The sequence below is a fragment of the Tenrec ecaudatus genome, chromosome 5 (genome assembly GCF_050624435.1).
Source record: "Tenrec ecaudatus isolate mTenEca1 chromosome 5, mTenEca1.hap1, whole genome shotgun sequence".
Taxonomy (NCBI): Eukaryota; Metazoa; Chordata; class Mammalia; order Afrosoricida; family Tenrecidae; genus Tenrec; species Tenrec ecaudatus.
Window position 1 is genome coordinate 137,178,232 of NC_134534.1, and position 24,720 is coordinate 137,202,951.

General features: G+C 42.5%; 1 protein-coding gene across 16 annotated transcripts in view; it reads left to right on the forward strand.

The window, feature by feature from the left end:
- MAGI1 (membrane associated guanylate kinase, WW and PDZ domain containing 1) overlaps positions 1-24,720 on the forward strand; it is a 728,953-nt gene that overhangs the window by 609,349 nt on the left and 94,884 nt on the right. For 10 of the 16 annotated variants that reach the window (XM_075549926.1, XM_075549927.1, XM_075549919.1 and 7 more), the window contains exons 5-7: positions 7,464-7,665; positions 18,311-18,393; positions 23,325-23,363. In XM_075549926.1, the coding sequence (XP_075406041.1) occupies positions 7,464-7,665; positions 18,311-18,393; positions 23,325-23,363 (324 nt within the window). The remainder of the gene's footprint in view (positions 1-7,463; positions 7,666-18,310; positions 18,394-23,324; positions 23,364-24,720) is intronic. The other 6 variants (XM_075549933.1, XM_075549932.1, XM_075549917.1 and 3 more) reach the window with 1 other exon arrangement.

A 24,720-nucleotide genomic window follows, 5' to 3' on the forward strand; every position in this document is an offset into this window, starting at 1 on the left:
TGTGTGTGTGTCTACGTGGGGGTTGCCGCACTATCCAAAAGTGGAGTGTTCCCACAAAGCCGTGTGCAGAAGCGTAAAGCCACAGAAGCAGTTGTTCCCCCGTCCACTGTCATTGTAGTAACCCCACACCTCCTACCAGAAGCACGAGGTAAACAAGGAGAGGATCTTATTCCTTCACCTGGCTTAGTTCTTGCCGGCTGTCTTGGCAGGCACATGCTACCTACCCTCTTTTATTGGTAAGTGACTGGCTTGCAGTAGTTTGTGCCTCACTTCCCTCTTCTAGCTAATTCAATTCCACGAAAATGTCTATTTCCCCCCTGGGGGTTAGGCCAGTAGCTGAACTATATTTGCAATATCTGGAAGATGTTTGCCATCTTTTTCATATACATGTGGAAAAACAAGCTGATTTTCTGTATTCACTCAGGACGACTTCATTTTTAGTCATCCTTGCTGAAATGAATGCTAATGATAAAAAAGGGGTGGGGAGGCCAACATTTATTTTTTTAAATAGGTTATTCTTACATGTTTTGATCTTTCATTAAATAAGGATAACAAATTGTGATGTGACTCAAAACATTCTCATGGGCACGGAAACCAAAGACCCAGGGGTTAGCTAGCATGTAGTGAATTGAACAGTTCTGCTAAGCTGACTTGGTTCCTAAGAGGTACAAGCATCTTTTTCTGTCTTTTATGGGTGAAGTAGATATCTTGGTAGAAAACAAGGAGAAAGTAAAAGTTGTTGACTATGGGGTGGCTTGAGACATTTCCTATTTCTAAATGCTAGAAGTCTCAATCCGTACAAATTGCCTTAGAAGACTTAAAATCCCCATTTGAAACCGTGGCATGAAGAAAACACTTAGGTACCCAGCCACCATTGCTAAAACTCAGTCCCATCGACATGATTTGCAGAGAACAGAAAGCTTGGTTTTGCCTGATGGTCTCCGTTAGGCAGGTACCGTAACACCAAGAAAGCTGACAGGATGCACAGCGAACACCCTGAGATATATGTGTGATGGGGCATCCTCAATATCTAAGAAATATGCCAAATTAACGCCCCCTCACTTACAAAACTGCAATTGTAACAGCTGACAATCTGCCATACACTAACTTATCCTCATTCTTTCAAATAATTGGCTTCATGTGGTCTCTGAAATGTGTATGTGAAACTGTATCAAAGTATTTTATACTGGCCACTGGGTGCTTGAGCATAGCTTGGCAGCATCATAAAGGGGTGCTGACCCCTGGTTGGACCTTCGAGGTTAAAGACATGGGCATTATATCCAAATTTAGAAACAGCGTGGAGACTTTAAAAATACAGTATTCCACTCAGTAGTTTTAATGACCTGCTGTTGCTACTGTTTTAGCCACTTTCTGTTAGGATCTTTTGAAAGAGAAAACAGGTACTGACATAACAGACCTTCCACCTTGGGCTACAATCTGAAAGGCTAGCAGTTCGAAACCACCAATTGCCCCCGAGAAGAAAGACGGGGCTTTCTATTCCCTTAAAGAATCACAGTCTGGGAAATGCACCGGGGAAGTTCTGCTCTGTCCTATAGGGTCACTGTGAGTTGCCATTGACTCGATAGCAATACGTTTGACATGAAGTTTGGCTTAAGTACTATTAGGAACGTGTGCAGGCAAGAGAGCAAGGAGCCTCCTGGCCAGACACAGCCTAGGGAGATAGCCCCTACTGCCGGGCTCTAACTGGTGATTGAGGCTGGTGCTCTAGAATGAGCAGACATCCCAAGCACTCACCAGAGGACAGACAATTGAACAGCCAATACTCTACGAATGGGAACCCAACGGATAGACCTAAAAGAAACCCTTGGAAGGGAACACTCACAGCACACAGTTATTGAAGCAAACCCGTGTGTTAAAACATCTCGTTCCTTACAGACAACTTGGAAACCAGAACAAACCGCCACCTCTGAAAGGAAGCTCTTTCAACTGTTACCGCCTCCAAGAGGGAGAAAGTGTTGTTCAAATGGATTTTATAGGGATCTTGTCCAGCAGCAGGCTGCTGAGCATCAGGTGGCTGGCGCTTTCTCTGCATCGTCAGTAGTGAGAAACCATTCCTTTGGAATGTCAAGAGATAATAATTATCGTAAGGGCTAATATTTCTCAAGTGCTGACGATGTGGCAGGCACTTTGCTAAAAGCAGCCAAATAGCTGGTGCGGGATCGCAAAGCCAGTGACTGTCAAAGCTGTCATTTCAGCCCAGAAAGGGGGACTACCTGGTTTGATTTTCAATCAGCCTCAGCAATTCTGTGGCAGCTCAAAGATTTTGACCAGCTATGTTCCAGTGAGGGATACACACAAACCAGTGAGCATGTTGAAATAAGCTTTGGAATTCTCTTTTGGGTTATAAGCTGATGTTTTTCAAGTCACCATTGAAAGGCCGTGTGTGTGTGTGTGTGTGTGTGTGTGTGTGTGTGTGTGTGTGTAAATGCTTGGAAACTTCTGATATATTATGAATGCAATTGTTGTGCCTACCAGTCTACTGTTTATAATGCATTCGATAAGTCTCCTGGTATTCCGGAAAGAACAGTAAGCCAGGTATGCTGTCTTTCCCATTTTGCAGATGATCACAAGGAGGACGAGGTTCAAAGAGCACATGCACAAGGCAGTGCTCAACAATGGCACCTCAAGCTGTTTCCCCCTCTGGTCTGCCTTTCCAAATGTCTTACTCCCTGCCTTGTTTAGATTTACCAGTTAAGAGGATTCGCCATTAAGCAGGAGATAGCAGTGTTCCCACATGCTTGATAAAGTAAATGCCAGAGTTATTGAAACAAAGAGCCTGGGTCTAAGTAAAGCCATGACGTGACTGGGAATTCATTCATCTACCCTCTGTCTGCATTGACTTTTCTTTCTCAGACTCCCTGTTTCCTTTCTGAGAATGGGATTGATTAAAGTTCGGTTGGACTGGAATGAAGGCAGGGAAGGCACTTTATGTAAAAACAAACATTTAGATCATTTAAAATAAAGTCCGGTTGCTGGAAGAATTTTTTTTTTGTTCTCTCTCTCCAGAAAATTCAAATTGTCTGGAAAGCTTCCCACTGAGTAGATGTGCCTTTGGCACAGTCAGACTTTCTGTACACAGATTTTTTTTAAAGCCACGAATTGTACATGCTTAGTGTTAAACTGAGGCTGTCTCTCATTTGGGATGTAGTGGCCCTCCCACTCCCATGACTTTCTTTTTCTGTTACATCTAGCTCCTATGAAAATGGTCTACTTACATTGTGAAATGAAACTATTGCACATCTACTTCTGCCCTGGCCTTTTGCTGCCTCTTTAGGTTCCCATGAGAGTTGATGGCTGACTTGGGACGTTTGTGTCCCAGGACCACGTACTAGGACGAAGCACTTTGTGTGATGGCTTCCTTCTGCCTCCGTGGCAGGTACACTGTATCTATTTGACCAGTGCGGACACTGAGGCTCAGGACGGCTATATGCCTTCCAAAGTGACTCAGAAAGAAGCAACATTTTGATTTGATCAGTCTTTGTATCAAAAGCTATTCTTTTCCTACTTATTGGAACAAATTGGTGGCCTGGAACTAGAGCTGGCCCGCAGTTAAATATTCACAATATTGATTTTGAGGACTAGGTTAGGCTGGGTTGACTAGAGGAACAAATCCACTGGCACTCATATATGTAAGAAAGAGCTTTATATCAAGAAGTAATTGTATATCGAGAAAACATCCCAGCCCAGTCTAACTCAAGTTCATAAGCCCGATACTAGTCTATAAGGTCCCTTTTCCGACTCACACAGCCACATGCAATGATGCAGGATGCAGGAAAATCACAGGCAGTGTGAGGGAAATTAACACTGAGGGAACTATGACATGATTCCCTAACTTATAACAGAGGGAATCCGGAAAGGTAGTATTCCACCATGGGAAAGCCTCCACTTTGGTCACTTAGAGATAAAGTCCAAGTACATTATCCCATTTTAAATATCGTTCCCCACAGATTCTCCCCTAACAGCTATGCTGCCTTAAAGTAAGCACGTGGTTGAATTTCTCTCCCTGAAGAAGCAGACACCCTATCTCTTCTGCCGTGTCACCCAGCCCCCTCACACTTTCCCTCAATGTGGCTATTTGGTTTCCTCACCTGTGAGCTCAGGGACCTTAATGTAGATATCACCCACCTTGTGACATATGTAACTACCGAATATGCATGTCTTATGGCTGTCTATACATGTCCCAAGATATCTATACATGTCCCAAGATAGTAAAGATTCCCTCTCTTCTCCTCCCTCCATGTGGACCACCAAGAGGGCCTGAGGTAAGCATGCTACTATAAAATGTGTCTGACTCCTTTATTTTACTCTCTCGTATCGTTCCTGTTCTCTTTGACTTGACTATACTCTTTATATATTATAACTTAACTGTACAGTTGTACCTACGGACCCTTCAGCTGTTGGAGGCTGCCTTCCTGTGACAGCAGTGGGACCGTCACAGGGCTCTCACAGGGCCCCGGGTGGCCCGCCAGTCGGAAGGCGAAGGCAGAGAGAGATGGAAGGTTCCCCAGACAGTTCTTTATGAGAAGGCCATGGCCACAAGGAGACACCATCGGGCTGTGACCTGGTAGACAGGCTAGCCTCCAGGCCTCCACTTTTACATATTTTCAAGTTGACATGAAATTATGTAACTACGCCCAGGATGGTAGTGAGAAGGATAATGCTGAGGGTGGTGATGATGACGATGAACATTTATCTCATGTTACTGTGAGCCACTGACTCTGCAGAGTGCTTTACCGAACTGAACTCACTTACTCCCCCCACAGTCCTGGGAGCTAGGGGCTGTTAGTATGCCCCCTCTCCAGGAAGCTTATGCAGGGTGCCAGTGAGTCAAAGGCAAAGTCAGCATTCCAGCTCTGGCACTCCAGCCTTGCAGTCATTGTTTGGGGGCCCACCGCATTTCGCTTCATGCTTGTACTCCACTGCATTGTTTTTAAGGAAACTGCAATTGTAAGCATCCGGAGATTTACATAAACACGACTTCCACGGACTCTTGAAAAAATCCACAGTCGACAACCCTGAGTCCATTTCTCCCCAGGCCACAAACTCTACTGGCCCTGAAATAGTCTTCGTTTCCGGCAAGGTGCCCTCTCTCCAGTGCCCCATCCGGGCACTCCTCACTGTGCCTCTGGCCTGCATGGGTGGGCATAGACATCTGTGCTCAGAGGCTGCACCATGCCAGCTTTCAGGCACGACACCCCAAAAACCAAAGCTAAGCCCACTGCCATCATGTTGATCCTGTCGCAGAGTGCCAACCCTACGTAAGGTCTTGCACACTGTCACTCTTTCCAGAAGCAGACAGCCTCTCCTTTCTCCCGAGGAGCAGCCGAGAGGTTTGAACGACCCACTTTGCGGTTAGCAGCCCCGCACCAGCCCACCTGGTCCCCAGGGCTCCTTCTACAGGGCAACAGCCCTCCTAATAGCCAGACATTCTGTTGATTGTGCCACATGACAGGTTCCAGTCCCCCCCCAAAGAATTAGCCCCGAGAGAAAGTGGGGCCTTCCAACCATTGTTTTCCCACCGTACTTGCCCTTTCTGTTCTGCTCAGCACTGATGTGCCTTTGACCTCAGAGTGTGGTTCTGGGAGCACCTGTTGCTTTAAAAACATGTAAAAATGTGCAGCCTTACCATTTATCTAATTCGATTTATTGTCCTGTGAGTGATTCCAAAACGTTTGTTTCCTTCAGGTCGGCCTGATTTCCTTCCATGTCCTTCCAACCTACAGCTGTTTCATTAATCAGGGCACCCGGATACTAGTCCATAAACCAACTCAAATTGGTGTAAGCAGGAAAGGGAAGTTGGGCGAACAAGTAACTAAAGAAATCTGGAATGGCCTTGACTTCGGCTGGGATATGATAAGAGGCTCCATCTGATTGGGCAGCTTTTGCCCTCCTTAGTCTCTGCTCTCCTTCCCATGAGCTTAATTCTCAAGCAGCTCTTGTCCTGCTGTGTGTGGACCGCCTCAGGACATGTAGCCTGAGAACATGTCAGCTTCAAGGTGATCTTCTGATTCATTTCCTTTCAGATATGTATCTATTGCTGACTAAATCTCAAAGACCAGAGAGGGAAAGCACTCCGAACGCTCCCAGCAGGAGCGAGAAGTACACTTGGTTCCTGGATTCCTCTCCCACCTGGACCACATAGACCTGGAGGGACATCTGAGCTGGGGATAATACAGGGCAGGGAAGGTCACACAGAGGCTCCTCCAAGGTAGTGGGTGTCTTTATGGAGGTGTTATCCGGTGAGCTCGGCGTGTCCTCAATAACTGTGGGATTTGCTTCGGTCGTTTGTATGTCACTGGGAGCTACTTATCAGAGGAAGACTTGAAAATGGCCTTTTAATTATGAGTCAGTTTGCTTTCAGTAAATAAGAAATGCCTTCAAGAGAGTCACTCTGGGAAATAGGAAAGAACTGCATCCCCGATTGTTGTGTCTTAAAGCCCCACGGAGATTGACATTTAATATCATCGTCTTCTGTAAAAACTCAGCTGAATGTCAACCGTGTCATTTGCAGTAACTCAATGACATCACCTCTTGAAGCCTCTAGTTAATCCAAAGGCAAAGAGACACACAAACTTAGAGCCTCCTCTTCAAATCCAAGTCCAGCCATGGGCCCACCTGGGGCTACTCTGGGGAAGCTTTCCCTGGAGCATCTGTTCCCTTTCCCGCCAGGGGCTCAAAGCGGACCCACTGCTGGAGTTGTCTTCATACCTTAAGCTGAGGTCTCCTCTCCAGCTGATATTCTGGGAGACTTTGATCTCTGTCGTTACCTATCAAAACCTTTGAAGTAATCGATGCTGGAAGGACGGTAATGCCACTCTGTCTGTGTTTCCATCTCTAGCTTTTCTCTTTCCCCCAAAGGCCTCTCCGTCACTAAACAAAGCAGTGCCTGTGGCCTGAGAGGGCGGCACAGGTTGTGTTCCGATGGTCTTCTTAAACTTTAGTGACTTCCGAGTTTGAGTCATGAACGGTTTCCTGTTTGGCATTTCAAAGTGTGTGAATAATGCTTTTGGAGTGTGCTTCTCTCCGTGTATTCTTTCAGGTAAAATAAATGTGAGGATTATTTTGATACTCCCAATCAACAAACAGCCATCAACAGGGAACAGAAGGCAGAGTCAATGAGCAGCAATTAGGCAAGCTTGAGGGCTTTCCAGTAGTGTGTTCCACTGGGGAGCCTGGTGGCACAGTGGCCCAGCGATGAGCTTAACAAAGCGTTGACAGTTCAAACCCAACCCGGTCTCTGAGGGCATGCAGACATGGTGGCCAGTTCCAGTCCAACAGCGCGGGAAACCCTGCGGGGTGGGGCTACTGGGCCCTATCATGTTGCAGTGAGCCGAACTTGATGCGATGGCAACTCGTACCAGCGCTTCATTGGGTTTAGAGTGTGATCCGTGAATAACCCTGCCCCTTCCCCCTCTCTCTTTCTCCCCCATGTGACGGAGCAGCCGATTCCGGTGACCAAGACGAGCACACTCTCCGGGAGACAGCACTACCACCTGTGAACTGTAGCACCGCTGCTGCCCCCATCACGGACCCTTCTCAGAAGTTTCCTCAATACCTACCTCTTTCTGCAGAGGATAACTTAGGTCCTCTACCTGAAAACTGGGAGATGGCCTATACCGAGAATGGAGAAGTCTATTTTATAGAGTAAAGTATAACATTATTAATGCCGGCATCTCACCCTCTCCTTCTTTCCCTTCCACCCTTCCCTCTTGTAGCTTCAGAGACGAAGTAAATTTTAAAAGGATGATTACACACTGAGGGGAGTCTCTCACGTGGTTTAACACTCTCCACATGCACACAGGAGGGTAACTGGCCATACCACTCCAGGCCACTGAGTCTGAATGCATGAGGATGCATGACATTCGCAATTGTGCTAAAGGATTAGACAACTAAATTAGGATATATGTAAATAATGGTATCATAGATACAGAGCGCAGGAGCCCTGGTGGCGTAGTGGGTTACTTGTTGGGTTGCTAGTCTGTAGGTCAGCAGTTCAAAATCACTAGCCACTTCTTAGGAGAGAGATGAGGCGCTCTACTCTCGTAAAGATTTGCCGTCTCTGAAACCCACACGGCAATTCTACCCTGTCCTGGAGAGTCCTCAGGAGCCAGATTGACTTGATGGCAGTGAGTTTGATTTTATATGTACTGAGCACATGTAGCCATTAAAAATAAGTCCTCTACTAACTCAATTTTTAAAAGACATTGCAGTTGTCTTGAGATGTAGGAGCTCTTCATTTACCCTGGATGCATTTCTTTATCTTATATATGAAGAGCATTCATAAAGTTTGTGGAAAAGTTAAAAGATAATGAACGGTTCCCACGAACTTTTTGAAGCCTGAATGGAATTTGAATTTCCCCCCAAGTTTGGCTTTTCTTTTCATTACCTTAATAGTATCCTTTGAATAACAGAAACTTAATTTTGATGAAGTCTAGTGTATTACTTTGTGAGTGTGTAATTGTGATTTGGTGTAAGAGGTAAGAAATTTGCCAAAATCATGAACTATTTGCCATGTTTCCTTTTAGCCATTCTTTATTCTGCATTGAGGCCTTTGACTGTTTTACAGGTGCATGTTGTACATAGTGGAAGGCCTAGGATTGAAGTGTGAGAACATGCACATGTGAAGCATCTTTCACTATTACGAAACTTGAGCTCTTTATACATGAACGTTTAATACAAAGCCCATACTGAAGAAGGAAAGAACTGACATCAATGAAATCACTGTGAAAAGTCTAAGTTATATAATCTTTCTAATCAGCAATGGTCAATTTTTAGAATATCATACTTCTGTCCTATTATCACAGTGATCTCCTGCATATGTACACCACAAAAGGAAAGGAGCATGGTAAATTAGGATTTAAGAGAGAAGGAGAGAAAGTCTAGGTAAATATAGTACTGAGAGAAAAAAGTTGACAGTATACTGTTATGTGAACAATATAGGAAAGGGAGACCACTACAGAGCTATTTAAATAATACCTCAATTTCGTAGCATGCAAAGGGGCTTCAAAGGTTCCTGGAAAAAATGCACTACCTTTTTTTAAAAGATCATTTTATTGGGGGCTCGTACAACTCTTATCATAATCCATTCATCCATCCATTGTGTTGAGCACATTTGTACATATGTTGCCAATCATCATTTTCAAAACATTTTCTTTCTATGGAGCCTTTGGTATCAGCCTCACCCCTCCCCCACTTTTCCTTTCTCATGATCCCTTGATAATTTATAAATTATTGTTATTTTTCATATCTTACACCGACCACTGTCTCCCTTCAACCACTTTTCTGTTGTCCGTCCCCCTAGGAGGGGGTTATATGTCGATCCTGGTATCACTACTCTCATTATTGGTCATGAGGGGCTTACCTGTCATGGCTTCCCTGTGTTTTCAGCTCTTGTCTGAACCAGTGTACATGCTCTGATCTAGCAGGGTTTGTAAGGTAGACTTGGGGTCATGACAGTTGGGAAGGGTAGAGAGGAAGCATTAAAGAACTAGAGGAAAGTTGTGTGTTTCATCAGTGCTATACTGCATTCTGACTGGCTCATCACTTCCTTCTGTAGACAATGTCCAGTTGCCTACAGATGGGCTTTGGGTCTCCATGCCACCCTCCCCTTCATTCACATCGATATGATTTTTTGTCCTGGGTCTTTGATGCCTGATACTTGATTCCTGATTCCTCATGATCACACAGGCTGGTGTGCTTCTTCCATGTGGGCTTTATTGCTTCTCAGTGAGATGGCCACTTGTTTACCTTCAAGCCCTTAAGACCCCACATCCTATATCTTTTGATAGCCAGGCACCATCAGCTTTCTTCACCACCTTTGCTTATGCACCCATTTTGTCTTCAGCGATAGTGTCAGGAAAGGTGAACATCACAGGATGCTGGGTTATAAGAACAGTGTTCTTGCATTGAGGGAGTACTTGAGTGGAGGCCCAATGTATATCTGCTGCCTTGCTATTTAACAAATAAGTATATGTATATAGATCTGTTTCCCTATCCTTATATATAAGTTTATTTAAAGAGGTACATACCTGTATTTGGACCTCTATAAATGTCCTTTGTCTCCTAGTTTTTTCCTCTATTTCCTTTTGCTTTCCTCTTGTCCCACTATCATGTTTAACCTTCATTTGGGTTTCAGTAATTCTTCTTGGCTACATTGTCCTTGATCAAGGCATCCTATGCCCTCCTCCCTATTGATTTTAGATCACTTGTTGTTCCCTTGTCCCTGTGTTTCTTGGCATCCCCCTTCCTTTCCCCTGCCACCCCCTCTCCCCTGTCCCCCCAGAGCTGTTGGTCCTGTTGTTTTCTGCTGTGGATTTTTTATCCCACCGATCTTATCTAGATAGACATGCAACAACAATTATGAGCATAAAAACAAGACAAAGCAAAATATAACAACAAAAGAAAAAAGAAACCAAAGCACCAATAACAACAACAAAAAGCCAACAACAATCAAAGAAAATCCTATAAATAATTCCAGGTCTGTCGGTTGACCTTTAGGAGTGTTTTCCAGTCGAGTCTGATGGGTTGCCATGCCTTGGCCCCAAAGTCTATGTTTGGTATTTCTGGGGGACTCTGTGCTTCGCTCCCCTTGCTGCTCTGTTGCATGCCCTAATGTTTGGCCCCAGTGTGGTGGGGTCAGATTGGGCACAATTACCACACTGTTTCTCTAGCGTTGTCCTCCATAGCGCTATGGGTCATTGAGAGACGTCATGGCTTGTGGTGGGGCCGGACCTATATCTTCTCTGTGCATTGTCTGCCCTGAGCAGGAATATCATCCTTGAGGCTTGGTGGGCCAGGATGTTTTCCACCCTCTCTCGTTCACTCTTCATTTGCTCCTGATCAGAAGTATCCCTCTCCCTGAGTGGCAGCTTCATTTCTGTCATCTGAAGTACATTCTTGTGGGGGTTGGAGGGGGTCCACATATGTGGGATTGGGGCTGGCCCCAATGCACTGCCTTTTCATGCTGTTTTTCCGCAAACTTAATGAAGTCCCCTCATGTGTGTTTTACGCACACACACACATATATATGCCATACATGTGTGAAGATGACCTGAAGTACTTCACAAGGAAAGTGAAAGAAAGCCTTTTGTATGGATTACACAGAATTCAAAGACTGACATTCTTGCAAGTCAACCAGTAAAAAAGCATCATGGTAAATAAAGGAAGACATTGAATTTATTAATGATTTCACTCTTCTTGGGTTAGCAATTAGTACCCAGGAGAGCAGCAGACAACAAATCAAATGGCATCATGCACTGGACACATTTGCTGTAAAAGAAACCTTTCTTTAATGTGTTGAAAAACAAAAATATCACTTTCATGAATAAGGTGTGCCTGCTCCAAGCCAAGGTACTCCTCATAATAAGTGTAAAAGTTGCACTATAAAACGGAAAACCACAGGAGAATTGATGCTCTCAAGTCGTGGTGTTAGCAAAGAGCCGGAGCACGTCTTGGCTTTCTAGAAACATCAACAGATCTTGGAGGAAATACAGCACAACTGCTTCATAAAGGCCAGGAGAGTAAGGGACTATCTTCCTTCCACAGTACATATCATTGAGAGGAACCGACTGTGAGAGAAAGACATCAGGCTTGGTACAGGGTCAGGAAACAAAAGAGGAAGACTCTCAATGATATGAGATGAAGCAACACAGTGAACACAATGCTGGGCTCAAGCATAACGATGGTGAGGAAGGCACAGGACCAGAAAACCATTCATTCTGTTATCGACAAGGTCACTGTGAGTCAGTGACACCTAACAGCCATATTCACACATGTGCTGTGTGTATTACATGTGCACTGTGGTGTCTGTATCTATGTGCATTCAATTCCGCATACAGAAAACAAATAAGCCTGGAAGTGTTTCTGAACAATTAGGCAATAAGCTAAGTATGGACTTTATATCCATATTATACATTTCCTTTTAGTTTGAAGTTTTATACCAAGCATGTATTTTGTAATGAAAAGGGGGGAGGGGAGTCTAAACATGCATGCTTCCTGAAGACATGATAGTGAGGGCAAAGACCAGGGTCTTAGAACACTGTCTTTGAAAACCTACTTAGGAAAACTGAGAGAGGAACATAGAGTTCCTGTGATTGTTTCCAGTCAAGAGGAAAAGAGCCAGTCCATTTCCATCTTCATGTTAACCAGCAAACAAAATCTGATTAAAGACAACAATGGAAGGCATTGTCTTTGCCACCACCAACTAGTTGCGTGACCTTGGGAACTGAGCTTATCTGTGTGCATCTCAATTTCCCTGTCTGTCAAAGAAGAATGACATATTATGAATCATTCCAACTTTGTCAGCTAGGCTGGAGAATTAGGTGTCATCATGACTGTAAATCACTGCGATCAGTGCTAATTAGTGATCTCTGTTGTAATCACCTTCATCTTCATCATCTTTATCTACTGCAGAGGCGTTTCACCCTTGTTTTAAAGATGGTGGGTATTGCTCAGGAGGGTGTGCTTACCTTTTCAAATAAGTTGCCTTTGAAATTATGTGCAGTAGTGAGAACGATACACACTAAGGAAGGGGATCAAGGCTTTCTTGATATAGAATGATGTGTAGAATGCCAATTCTTAAAGAAGAATGTAGCAATGGTGTTGCTAAGGATGAATTTGATGACATTTAAAAAGAGAATAAGGCAGAGGCAGGTGTATAGCAGACTTAGTGAGATGCCCACTTGGAAAGTTTAGCCAACGCTAGGCCACCGTGTTGGCCAAAAGTTTGGTAGATAATTAGACAAAACTGCAGCAGATTTTGACAGCTGTGGAATTTGGACTACCTCTGTAAAATTCCATAAACATTAAGTGATTAGATAAACACCACTTATATTCTAGAATAAATTATATTCTTGGGTAATAAGTATTAACTTTATTTTGTAAAAAACATTGTCTTAGAGTTTCTTACGTTGACTAACAAATTAAGTTTCCATGGAAACAGATTCCTAGGATATCTTATTTTATTCACACACATATCAACTTTAGTATTACACTTTGTGAGAAATCTCAGAAGGGCCGGAGAGAAAAAACATTTTATAGAAAAGAAACACGGGAAGACTTTGAAAGGAAGACCTCATGTTAATGGTGTAGGAGCCCAGGGCAGATTTGTCAGGACCTGGTATTAAAGACACGCATGATAATGAGTTCCTTGGGTTCTCTTTTTACCTCCCCTGAGCCCTGGTGACCTAGCGGGTTACGAGTTGGGCTCCAATCTACAAGGTCAGCAGTTTGAAACCACTAGCCACTTAATGGGTGAAAGACGGGGCTTTCTACTCCTGTAAAGAGTTACGGTCTTGGAAACTCATGGGAGCAGTTCTACCCTGTCCTGTGGGATCGCAATGAGGCAGCATGGACTCGATACTATGAGTTTACATTTTCTGAATATGCCAGGCTTGGTGCACAAGAAAGCTGCAACCTGGACACATCAGTGGGTACTAACAATAAAAACAAAAGCCTTCACCAAAGCCTGCGCCCTCCAGCGGAAGGACCAATAAAAGGAAAACCAATGAGACAGACCACGTCTCATCAATGACTGCTCTGTTACAGCCAAATAACACGGAAAACACTGTGCCTCCAGTCCTACCACTGCCAGAAAAAATGAAAGGAGGAGTCCAGTCCCTCACCTGACAATCACCAGGCACCAAGCCTCCTCCCATTTGGTAGCAGACAAATCCCAAGGAGCTAGGCCTGTCATTATTGCCAAGTGCTTACGGACACGGCTTCCCCACCCCTGTCCCCGTAGGATCTGTGAAGAACTCTCTTTGAGCGTTTTCAGCCTCTTCCCCTCTCTCACTGGGCTGGTGTCAGAGGAAATTTAAAGGAGATTCAGGACACTCAGCACCTGACTGCGGTGGTTTCCAGGGAAAAGTGATGAGACACTCATGCAACTGATAGTCAAGGTGCGATCCATGAAAGCCTTATGGGGACCCCCCGCCCCAGGTCTCGCAATTACCAGGAGCTCCTTCCTTCATGCTTGTCTATAAAGGCTTAGTGAGAGCCTCGCCTTTGACCCCCACCTGGCAAGAATAAGGAGGCACTTATCTACACCTTGCCACAACCATCCCAGAGGATGACAGAGAACATGAGATGTTCAGATATGCTCTGGAGTCCCCTAACGTCATAGCAAGAACCAGGAGAGTTCCAAAGTGAATGAAAACAATAGATGCTAACCAGGATGACATGATAAACAAATGTGCAGGTGTTTGCAGGGGCCATCACAGAAATGCTCTCTGAGCAAATGCAAGCAGGTTTAAAGCAAAGGAACAGTAGAAAACTTGAGGATATACAGAAAGTTGCAACAAAGAAATGGAAGATACAAAAAGAGAACCAGATGGAAAATCCTAAACTGAGAAATACACCAATTAAAGTGAATAGCTCCATGGAACAGTTCAGCAGCAAGATAGAGGGAATAGAGAAAAGAATCCGTGAACTTGAAGCTAGATCATAGAGATTACCCAATCTGAACAACAGAGAGAACGTTGATTGGGAGCTGGGGTGGGGTGGGAACAAGTAGAGCTTAAAAAGCAAGCCGTTCCGTTTTTTTTAAATGAGCAAAAGACATGAACAGCTTACAAAAGAGGATAGACGGATGACAAAGAAGATGTATCCCAGAGCAGCGAATGCTACGTTCAACCTCAACATTTTGAAAAATAGCTTCATTGGCATGTGCTTCACGTATCACACACTCTAATTTTTCAGTCGTATTAAGAAGAGTTGTGCAGTTGTCACCACAACCAATTTCAGAACATTTTCTTCTCATTCTCATTGTTGTCACTTCCCCCTTTCCCCTTAACCTCCCCAGCCATGCCCCTAGGCAATTATTAATCCAGTTGCTGGCTCTATAGATTTGCCTACCCTGAATACAGAAAGTCATTCAAAACACAAGGAGAACAAACAAGCAAGCGTGCGCGCACGCACACACACAGACCAAGAACAATAACAGAACAGTGAAAAATCCCAATTAAAAGTAAAGAAGAAACTATTAAAAATTGAAAGAACTTTAAAATAAATCCAGAGGAAGATCAAATGATCAAAATGCTAACTTTGCAGTTAGTCATGCAATGCTTACTCGAGTCAACAGGGAGCTCAAGTGATAGAGTATTACACGTACACGAACTACATCTACCGTTGCTGCCTTGGCTAACAAGGCTGTTCACATGTCAGAGAGAACTCACTGCACACTTAATCCCTGTGGGCACTCCGAAGACAGTTTTAGGCTTCTTCAGCATTGTTTTTTTTCAATTCAAACAAATTTCTTGTTTTTAGTCAGAACTTCTTGACTTGCCCCATCTCCTAATCTTGTGGAGAGTGGATCAGAGACTGAAGTAGATCTTTGTCTTAGATATTTAAAAACCTGTCCAATATTATTAACCATTCCCAAAGCCAAACACACTGCCATGGAGCTAACCCTAGATGATTTCTGAGACTGTAAATCTTTATCAGACCAGGTAGCTTCATCCTTCCCCTGCAGAGCAGCCTGTGGGTTTGAACTGCTGTTCTTGTACTTAGTGGTCCAGGGTTTACCTGGCAGAGCCACTGGGGCTCTTTGAGAGATGCCAACTCAGAGCAAAATGAAACGCCACTGCGCACCTATTAGAATGCCTCAAAGTTGTGGCAACACTAGCTCATGGCAAGGATGTAGTGAAACCAAATCATTTCTTTATTATTATTGAAATGGAAAATGATAGATCATTTTAAAAACACAGCCTGGCTATTTCTTAAAAAGCTGAACATGGTTCAAATGGCAAATATTAAAACAAACACCTAACATGCAGTTGTCACACAACCTGATATTTGTACATCTGATTAGTTATCGCAGAGAAATGAAGGTTTGGGTTGACCAAAAAGATTTGTACATGAATGTCATACAGATGTATCCATAATAGCTCTGAAACTGGAGACAGCGCAGATAATCCTTGAAGAATACACATCATGGAATACTCCTTATCAATAAAAATAATAATCATTGGTACACAGCAACTGGGATGAATCTTCAGAGAATGATGCGATATGAACAATAACAATCCCCAAAGGTTACATACTGTAAAACGATAGGAGTAGAACACAGATTAAAATGATCGGAGTAGAAGAAGAAAGAGGAATGGTTCCCATGAGCTGAAGCAAGAGCTCGGGGCTAGGTTAGGAAGGACAGTGTGTCTAGTATGAACCTGCAACGCAAGAGATCTTTGCAGTACAGGAATTGCTCTGTATCTTGACTGTATCACACTCCTTATTGTGATACTGCACTGAAGTTTTATGTTACTATTAGTGGAAGGAGTTCAATGGTTACTTAGCTGCGAACTGAAAGGTAAGCAATTGGAACCCACCATGGAGTCAATTCTAGCTCATCTCAACTCTATGTATGGTTTTTCAAAGCTCTAGCTCTTCGCGAAAGCAGATCACCTCATTTTTCTATTGCGGAGAAGTCTGGTAGTGTTGAACCTTTGACCTTTCAGTTAGCAGTGGAAAGCATACTCAACAATACCACCAAGATCACAGCCTTGGAAACCCTCTCTGTCCTATAGGGTCTTAATCAGTCTGGATAAATTCATGGGACCAATGGCAATGGGGACTGCTCATGGAACCTGGGTAAAGGGCATGTGGACTTTCTCTTTACTCTTTGTTATAACTGAATGTGTATCTACAATTAAATTTAACAAAGTTTTTTCTTTTAAATTATGCACAATCCTAGCGGTACCAAGTTCTCTAGATTACAAGGAGGAGGGTACTTGGACAGATTTCTTAACCCTCAGTTTTATCATCTGTCAAATGAACTAATCATTTTAATGCTAATAAATTTCTTATAGATTACTATAAGGATTTTAGGAAATGGAATTTAGAGAGAAAAAAAAAGAGTAAAGCAACCTTCGCAGTAGTACCTACACAATACTGCATGCACCAATAGGTAACAATGGGGGTGGTCGTTGCTGTTTTTCCATTTTGTTTTGGTTTGTTCTACACAGTTGAGATGACATGTGTATACATTTGCCCATACTGTCTTTTTCATTTATGGTACTTTTTGTTGACAATAAGATTTTCACATAGAATATTCGTAGAGTGTTAATATATGTGTGTGCATATAAATGTATATGTCATGCCTAAACTTCAAGAGTCCTTATATTATACAAATGGTTAAGCCCTTGGCTAACTGAAACTTTGGCAGTTCAAACACACCCGTAGGTGCCTCTGAAGAGAGCCAGAACAATCTGTTTCTGAGAGATCACAGCTTAGAAATCCCTATGGAAAAGAGTGTTTTCTCCGTGCGTAGATTGGCCACATGGAGATAGCATGAGTTAATACCATGAGTTAATTTGGGCTTGATAGCAACTAACAATAACTACTGGAACTTTAAAAATGGAAAAACGAAAGAAAATAATTTTTTCCCAAGCAAATTTCTTGATTTTGTGTTTGGTATTTCACCCAAATGACTTGACTTGAAGTTTCTTGCCCTACGGACTTGGCTTGTAGAAGGCCCTCTAGGGACTCAGACAGAACTTTGCCCCGGAATCTTGATCTGCTGTGGAAAGGGCAGCAGCTGAATTCTTCCCGGCCTTCTCTCAACCTTTCCAACATGACTGAAGGTCAATATGCTGGGGAATGTTTCTGTCTACTTTCAAGCCTTCAGTGACCCAAGTGTCTACTGAAATATTTCGTCTGGAATTAGACCGTACCCTTCGGAAGGCCGTCAGATGACACAGTTAGCTTCTCCAAGCTTTTGTTGGCCCAGATCATGTTTCTTGTAGGTAATTTGGGGTTGCCCATACTATGTCTAAGGCATAATTTAGGATGCTGTGAGTAATGACATGTATTAGTAGCTTTGAGCCACTTGGGTGAATTGAGGTAGTTTCACACTGTCTTCAGAATTCTTATATAACACAGTGAGTGAACTAGCAGCCATCTCTGAATTCCAGCATCCAGATATAAGTCATTGGCAAATATAAAATAAATTGAAGTTTACTCCTCAGCAAATTTTAGTTCTCCACGATGTAGATAAGGGGCCTAATTTTGAACTCAGTGTGCAAAAATAAAAGTGGTGTTACATTTTGAGCTTACAGAAATGAGCTGACCCTATTAGATAAGTAAAGATCTGAGGTAAGATCGTTTGCACGTCCTTTCATAATTCCAGACCTGGGTTCTTTGCTCTGCTCTGTGCTTTTGGAAAACACGAGAACTTTTGTGAGGAGCAAATGTATAAGAGTGTTCTTCTGTCTTTGAGCTTTGTGTGTGTGTGTTTTGATGTTTTTTTTTCCCCTTTAGCCACAAATTTCTTGTTTCTGTTTCTTATTTGCAGCCATAACACTAAAACAACATCTTGGCTAGACCCTCGGTGCCTCAACAAGCAACAGAAGCCTCTGGAAGAGTGTGAAGATGATGGTAAGGGCCTAGGAAGGCAGTGGGTTTCTCAAGGAGGGGCTTGTTGACATGCGCAAGTTCTAGAGTATGAGGAGAGCGTTGCCAGGTTTTAATGTTTCTAAAAGTTGTAATCCCATAGTGAGTGTGTTGGAGACACAGAGACATCTGAAGAATTGTCAACAGAACAGTTCCTCAAAGCAGCAAGGCAGATGCAAATACATATCTCCATCCGAACAGAACTTTAGCACAGCCAGAAACTGTGGAGGTGAGGGATTTGGAGAAGATGCGGAAAGTTCTTTAAGGAAACCGAAATTCTCTGGCCTCTTCCTCTATTGAGCCTTAACCCTATGTTATATAACTCTTACCCTGAGGGGGCAGGGGAGAATCGGAGCATAAGTTATATAATCCTTAAGGGGGAAAATATCAAAGCACTTTTCTTGACCTCTGCATATTTCTTAATTCTTAAGATTTTTCCAGCATGAGGTAGATCTTGACTTGTTTGGGACTCTGTATAATTCAGAGAACACCCTGAATATCTAGGAAGCGATTTGCACCCCGCCAGCTGCTCGGTGAGAGAAGCAGCTGAACATCTGCTTCTGCAAGATCACCATCGAGCAGTCCCATGGGGTCCTTCTGCGTTGTCACTGGGCCTCTGCATCCGAACGGACTCAGTGGCACCTGGCAACTGCCGCTCACCACTCTCCAAAACGCCTTCTTTCTCCCGGGAGAACAGCTACAGTGTTAGTGACAGCTCCACCCCCTTCTTCTTGAAAAAAAAAAATGAACGGGCTGTCAGGGTTACTGTTGCAGAAGTTTATTTCAAGGAATTGAAATTTATAACTACTTCTCCAAAGTGGGGAAAAAAACCCAAAGACAAAATATGTTCCTTTAGAGTACACCGTAATCTGTTCCAAATTCTACAGAAAGTACTGTTTTCCAGAGATGAATTAAAGGGGAAATGGTTTGCTTTCCTACTAAGTTTTCAATTCTGGCATTTGAATTAGTAGTATAATTATTGTATACATATTTTACTACAAGATAGAAAACGTTATTAATAATTTGTACTATGGTGCAGAATCGTTGCATATGTGAACTTGAGATTTATTTCAAAATGTACACTAGTGTTTTTAAAGCGTGGTGCTATTGAGACTTTGTGCTCCAAGCCCCTTCTGTGACGCATGGGCTGTGTGTTGCAGTCAATGAGTGTAAAATTGCAGCGTTACATTAGTAGAATGACTTCAAGCGGAAGCACAAAGCCTGCTGAGGTCGGAGGTATAACAGAAACGTGTGTCATTTTGGCTGTTTGGTCCTAATTCTGAAGAACAGGTATGGCCAGCTTTCTTATGTTGCATTATGTGGGGGTAGTGGACTGTCCTGGCTATTAAAATAATCTTTAATATATAGCACGAAAATAGCCAGTTTCAAAAACTCTAAACTCTAAAATTCACAGAACAAAATGTAATCTTTATTTGGTACCTAGCGATTTTTTTAAGACAGTTTAGGTACTCTTAATACCATAAGGTCTTCAATGTCAATATTCATTATACTTACACTGAGAAGGTAGGGAAATGCCTGTTAATGTAATTGTATAGGTGATAGAAAACTACAGCAGCTTTTAATGAGAAAAACTGTAAACGGAATTTAAAACCTTGAGTAGAATCACTTAAGGTTTTTCTTATCAAATCTAGTCATTTTTAATGCTTAGAATTCTTGGCATTTCTGTACATGTTATTCAACTAGAATAAGTATGTCTTCTGTTTGAATAGGAATGCCAATTGCAGTTAGTTTTGTAATTGTCTCTCCAACACGAGGACTTACATACTCTTTCTTTAAGAAATCCCATGTACATGTGTCTTGGAATATAAGCAGTCTCAATATCAAGCCAGTCTACACACCTGTATATAACAAAGATCAGTTCACATGCCTGCATTTCCTGTGAAATTGAACAAAGCTTTCTTCTGTCATTTTTATACCATGGTAAAACACAGAATAGTGTTATTGGTCACAATATTGTTCTTGTGAATCTGTGGATTCTCTGTAGACCAATATACACCTGGAATGTAATCATACAGCCATTGTACTAATTATTATAACTACTTTCTATTTCCTATTTGAAAAATGAGGAACTAGTTTGAGATTTTAGTTTTCAGTTTAGACCTCATGTAGTCATTATTACATATCTTTTCTGATTAAAAGCCTTTAATCTTGCCTGTAATCTCCCGGCCAATATTTTAGGCTGTCGAGTTGTCTCAAAGACACTTCAAATTCAATCTGATTAAAAGCAAATGAATGATTCTTTCCTCCTCAAAACCTATTTATCTCCAAGTGTTCCTTTTTTCATGTTCCCACTTGACACTAAATTCATATTTACTGAAGGAGTCTGAGCAGCCGTGGTGGTGTTAAACTGATCATCACAAAGTCAACAGTTCAAAACCACCAGCTGCTCCTCGAGAGAAAGATGAGGCTTTCTACTCCAGTGAAGAGTTACAATCTTGAAAAGTGACAGGGACAGTTCTACCCTGCCCTCTAGGGTCACTTGGGGTCTAAATCTATTCGACAGCAGCGAGTTGAGTTTTTAAGGGTCCCCTCTGATCCGCCACCTGTCTTCAAACCCATTCCCAACCATCAAGAACCAAATTCATTGTATCTCCTAAAGAGGGAAGCACTTTGCCTCCTGAAGGTGGAGCCAGTCCACTTGTGTCTCATGACTTACCAGGCGAGTCCAGATAACGTTCATCTCTCCCTTGCACTTTTGCCCACTCTCATTTTTTTTACACTGCTATCAAGCAATGGTTTTGAAATGTAAATGGGATTATATTAGCTCTGGTCACCCCATAAATCCCACGGGTCTCTGCTCTGCTCAGCCTGAGTGCCACGTCTCTCAGTTGCCTCTCCAAGCCCTGTGTTGTCTGGCATCCCTGGCCCACTCACACTCTGCTCTACCTCCCCACCAATCTTCCCTGAGGTGGTGGCTCCTGCTGAGAACACGCCTCCCTTTCCCACTTGGGGGCCGGATGCCTTCTTTGTGTCAAGTCTGTGCTCAGCACTTCAGATGCCTCAGTGCATCACAGTGGACAGAAAGTTCTGCCATTTTAATCACTTCCTTCCAAAAGACTTTTGGATACATTTTATATATCCTTCAGAATATGATAGATCAGGGACTTTCCCCCTTGCCTTCAGCTATGGCTCGGTCATTTTACTATATGTTACAATCTAGTGAATAAGTCACAGTTTATTTTGGGTTATTTATGTGAGTTTTGGACCTTCTTCATCTGACTTTTTCAATCTGTATGGATCACAGTGAGTGGTACATAGCAGATCTCAATGTAAAAAATATATATATTGAAGAAAAAAAATCTCCCCAAATATTAAGTAAAAGTCTAATGGGCAGCTTCATGAAAGTTTGTATGCAAGTCAGATTTCTTTGATAAGAAACAGTGTCCATTTCAAAACTTACTATTTGTAATTAGATCATATTTAAGTCAAGAATTTAAAGGCTGTGTGGCCATGTTGGTTACCAAAGGCAAAGATTGATGGATTCATTCATTTTCTAAAAGTGCAGCGAATACTAATCAAGTCTCAGGCAAAGCAGTGGGCACTGGATATTCGGCAATAGCGAAATGTAGTCCTAATCCTTGGGATCGTGGAGTTTATATGACAGTGATTTGCTCTGTAGATGGGGGATACTTTTTGTACAAAATGATTTATTGTGTCCTGTCCTGTGTTCTCTTTGAAGTGATAATTTAATATCTTACTGACAGTGGAAAGAAGCTGAGAATGGAAAGGATATTGGCTTGCTCCCCAAAGTCATTGATAATATTCTCATTCAAATAATTCTGAACTGTTTCATTGAAAAGTCGAATGCCAAAACCAAACCCACTGCCATCAAGTCAGTTCTGACTCGTGACAACTCTATAGGACATGAAGACCCGCCTCGTTGTTTCCGAGATGATAACTCTTTACGGGGTAGAACCCCAGTACAGAATCAGTCACTTCTGCCTCCTGCTGCGCCTTCAGGGCAGTCTTTGTTGGGATGCACCCATTTCCTTGATAAACATCGCCAGGACATAAGTTCATCTTTCGAGCATCCTTTTGTTTTTTTGTTTGGGTTGTATTAAAAGATCATTTGATTGGAGGGCTCTTTAAAGCTCTTCTAACAATTCCGTCGTCAGTTGTATCATGTTTGTACATATGTTGCCACCATCATTTTTAGACATTTGCTTTCTATTGTCTAGTTCCTTTTGGAAGGCATCCAGGCGCCCTTCCTTTGATGGTCCACGTTTTCAATTTGACTCCCCTTCTGGAGTGTAGTGGGTTCCACATTAGGCTGCTAACTATAAGGTCAGCAGTTTGAAACCACCAGCTGTACTGTGGGAGAAAAATGGAGGCTTCATACCTACAGGGGCAGTTCTACCTTGTCCCATCAGGCCACTCACTGTGAGTCAGCATCCACTCGATGGCAATGGGTTTGTTGTTGTTGTTGTTAAGGTTCCATTCTTCAGGCAGCAGAATCACTTAAATACGTTAAATAATGCCTTAATTGTGAGTTTTTATGGCTTCGCTGATTAGAGGAATATTGAAGAACGTAAAAGAACTACTATTGAGATGTCTAAGAGCTGTTTGTTTGAAATAAGGTTTGTAATAAGTGACTTCCCACTTAAGAATCTTGAAACCACAAAGAAACGTGTCATCTTTTACCACCAATCAAACCCTCTTTTGATATGCAAGGAAATGAGCCTGCTAATCATTTTGCCAATACTAGCTCCTACCATTGTGTGATTTACACTGAGGGCACAAATTTACTAACCAAGTCAGTGAACTCAGCCACGATGCAGGTAAGGACAAGTGAAAGTGAAGTGTTGACTGCTTTGTGTCCATGGGGAACTTCTTCCTTGGTGCTGGTGTCTGAATGTCTCTCTCTTTTCTGTCTCATTCCTGCTCTTCCTTTGGAGAAGAAGGGGTACACACCGAGGAGCTGGACAGTGAACTAGGTAAACCTCCCAGCTGCCGCCGCATGACTTGCTCTGCATGGAGTTGTCCTCAGCGAATTGCTTACTCCCGCTGTCTCCTTAGTTTGCACGTCTCCAATTATGCTTGTCATTCCAGCCTGTTTATGAAAGGTCAACCTTAAGACCCAGGTATCCAATAGCAGGCATCACACAGAATTGTGATAAATTCTATCTCCGAAGAAAAAGTGGGTGACTTGGGCCTAGGTAGTTTTACAAATGAGAGTTAAGTCAGAATTGAGGAAAGGCGTGCGGTGTCCCTACAACTTTCCTTATTTGTCCCTAACTTCCCTATTTGTCTACTATTTGATACTTATCTACATGGGTAATACCTAAAACAACAACAACAAATAACCAAGGAAAACAAACAAAAATCACAGAAGACGAAAGCAAGGATTGTAGTAGTCGCAATACTGAAGTCATTCCTATAGTTAGTATTTCTCGCCGTGGTGGTGCTTGGAAGGCATGTGTTCCAGATGTTCGTTCACCTTGCCACCCTTTTGCCTGGCTTGGGAATTGGACACTGTGCTGCTTTCTGACATTTGCTTAGGATGTGTGTGAATATAAATCAAGTATTGACCACCTAAGTTTTTGCAATTCTGAACTAATTTACAGTACCAGATTATGCCAGACTCTTTTCTCTTTCCTGTTGAAATAAGTTGAATTATGTTTCCTGCTAACTTACCTGCTTCATGTTCAACTTGGAGCAATAGTAAAATTAGTTTGCGTTCCATCTGATGCAAATTGAGGGCTAGCTGGAGAAGTGCACGTTTCCGCCGAATTGCAGATGGGATCCTTGGCTGGTTGACCATGGTATTTATGTTAACTAGGGGATCGTCGCTATGAATAGAATGGCCCTAAAATTATTGACTTTGCCTATTTTTGAGATTCCCTTAAGAACTGAAAATCTGAATGCATTTTAATTCCGATTCTTGTTTTCACTTTTATGTAGATAATCACAATGGACTGAGTCGGAACATGATAGAATTGAGCTCGTTTTTTCTTAAAGTTTACAACATATCCGACTATAATTGATGGCTATGATAGCACGATGGTCAGTAACTATTGATTGATTGCTTTTTAAAGATACTTTACAAGTTGTCTTTATGGTCCTTGTAAAAATGACTTATGTCTTACCTGACACAATAGCTCAATTTGAGACCGGTTTTATTAGGAAAGCATCCACAGCAATTCTGTGATAAGAGGCAAATAATCAAAATAGACACAATTAGGTTTTCCAAACACACAATGAATGGCGTTAAACCACTTTAAACTAGTCTTTATTTTTATTAAATACTTTTATTGGGGGCTCTTACATCTCATCACAATCCATATATTCATC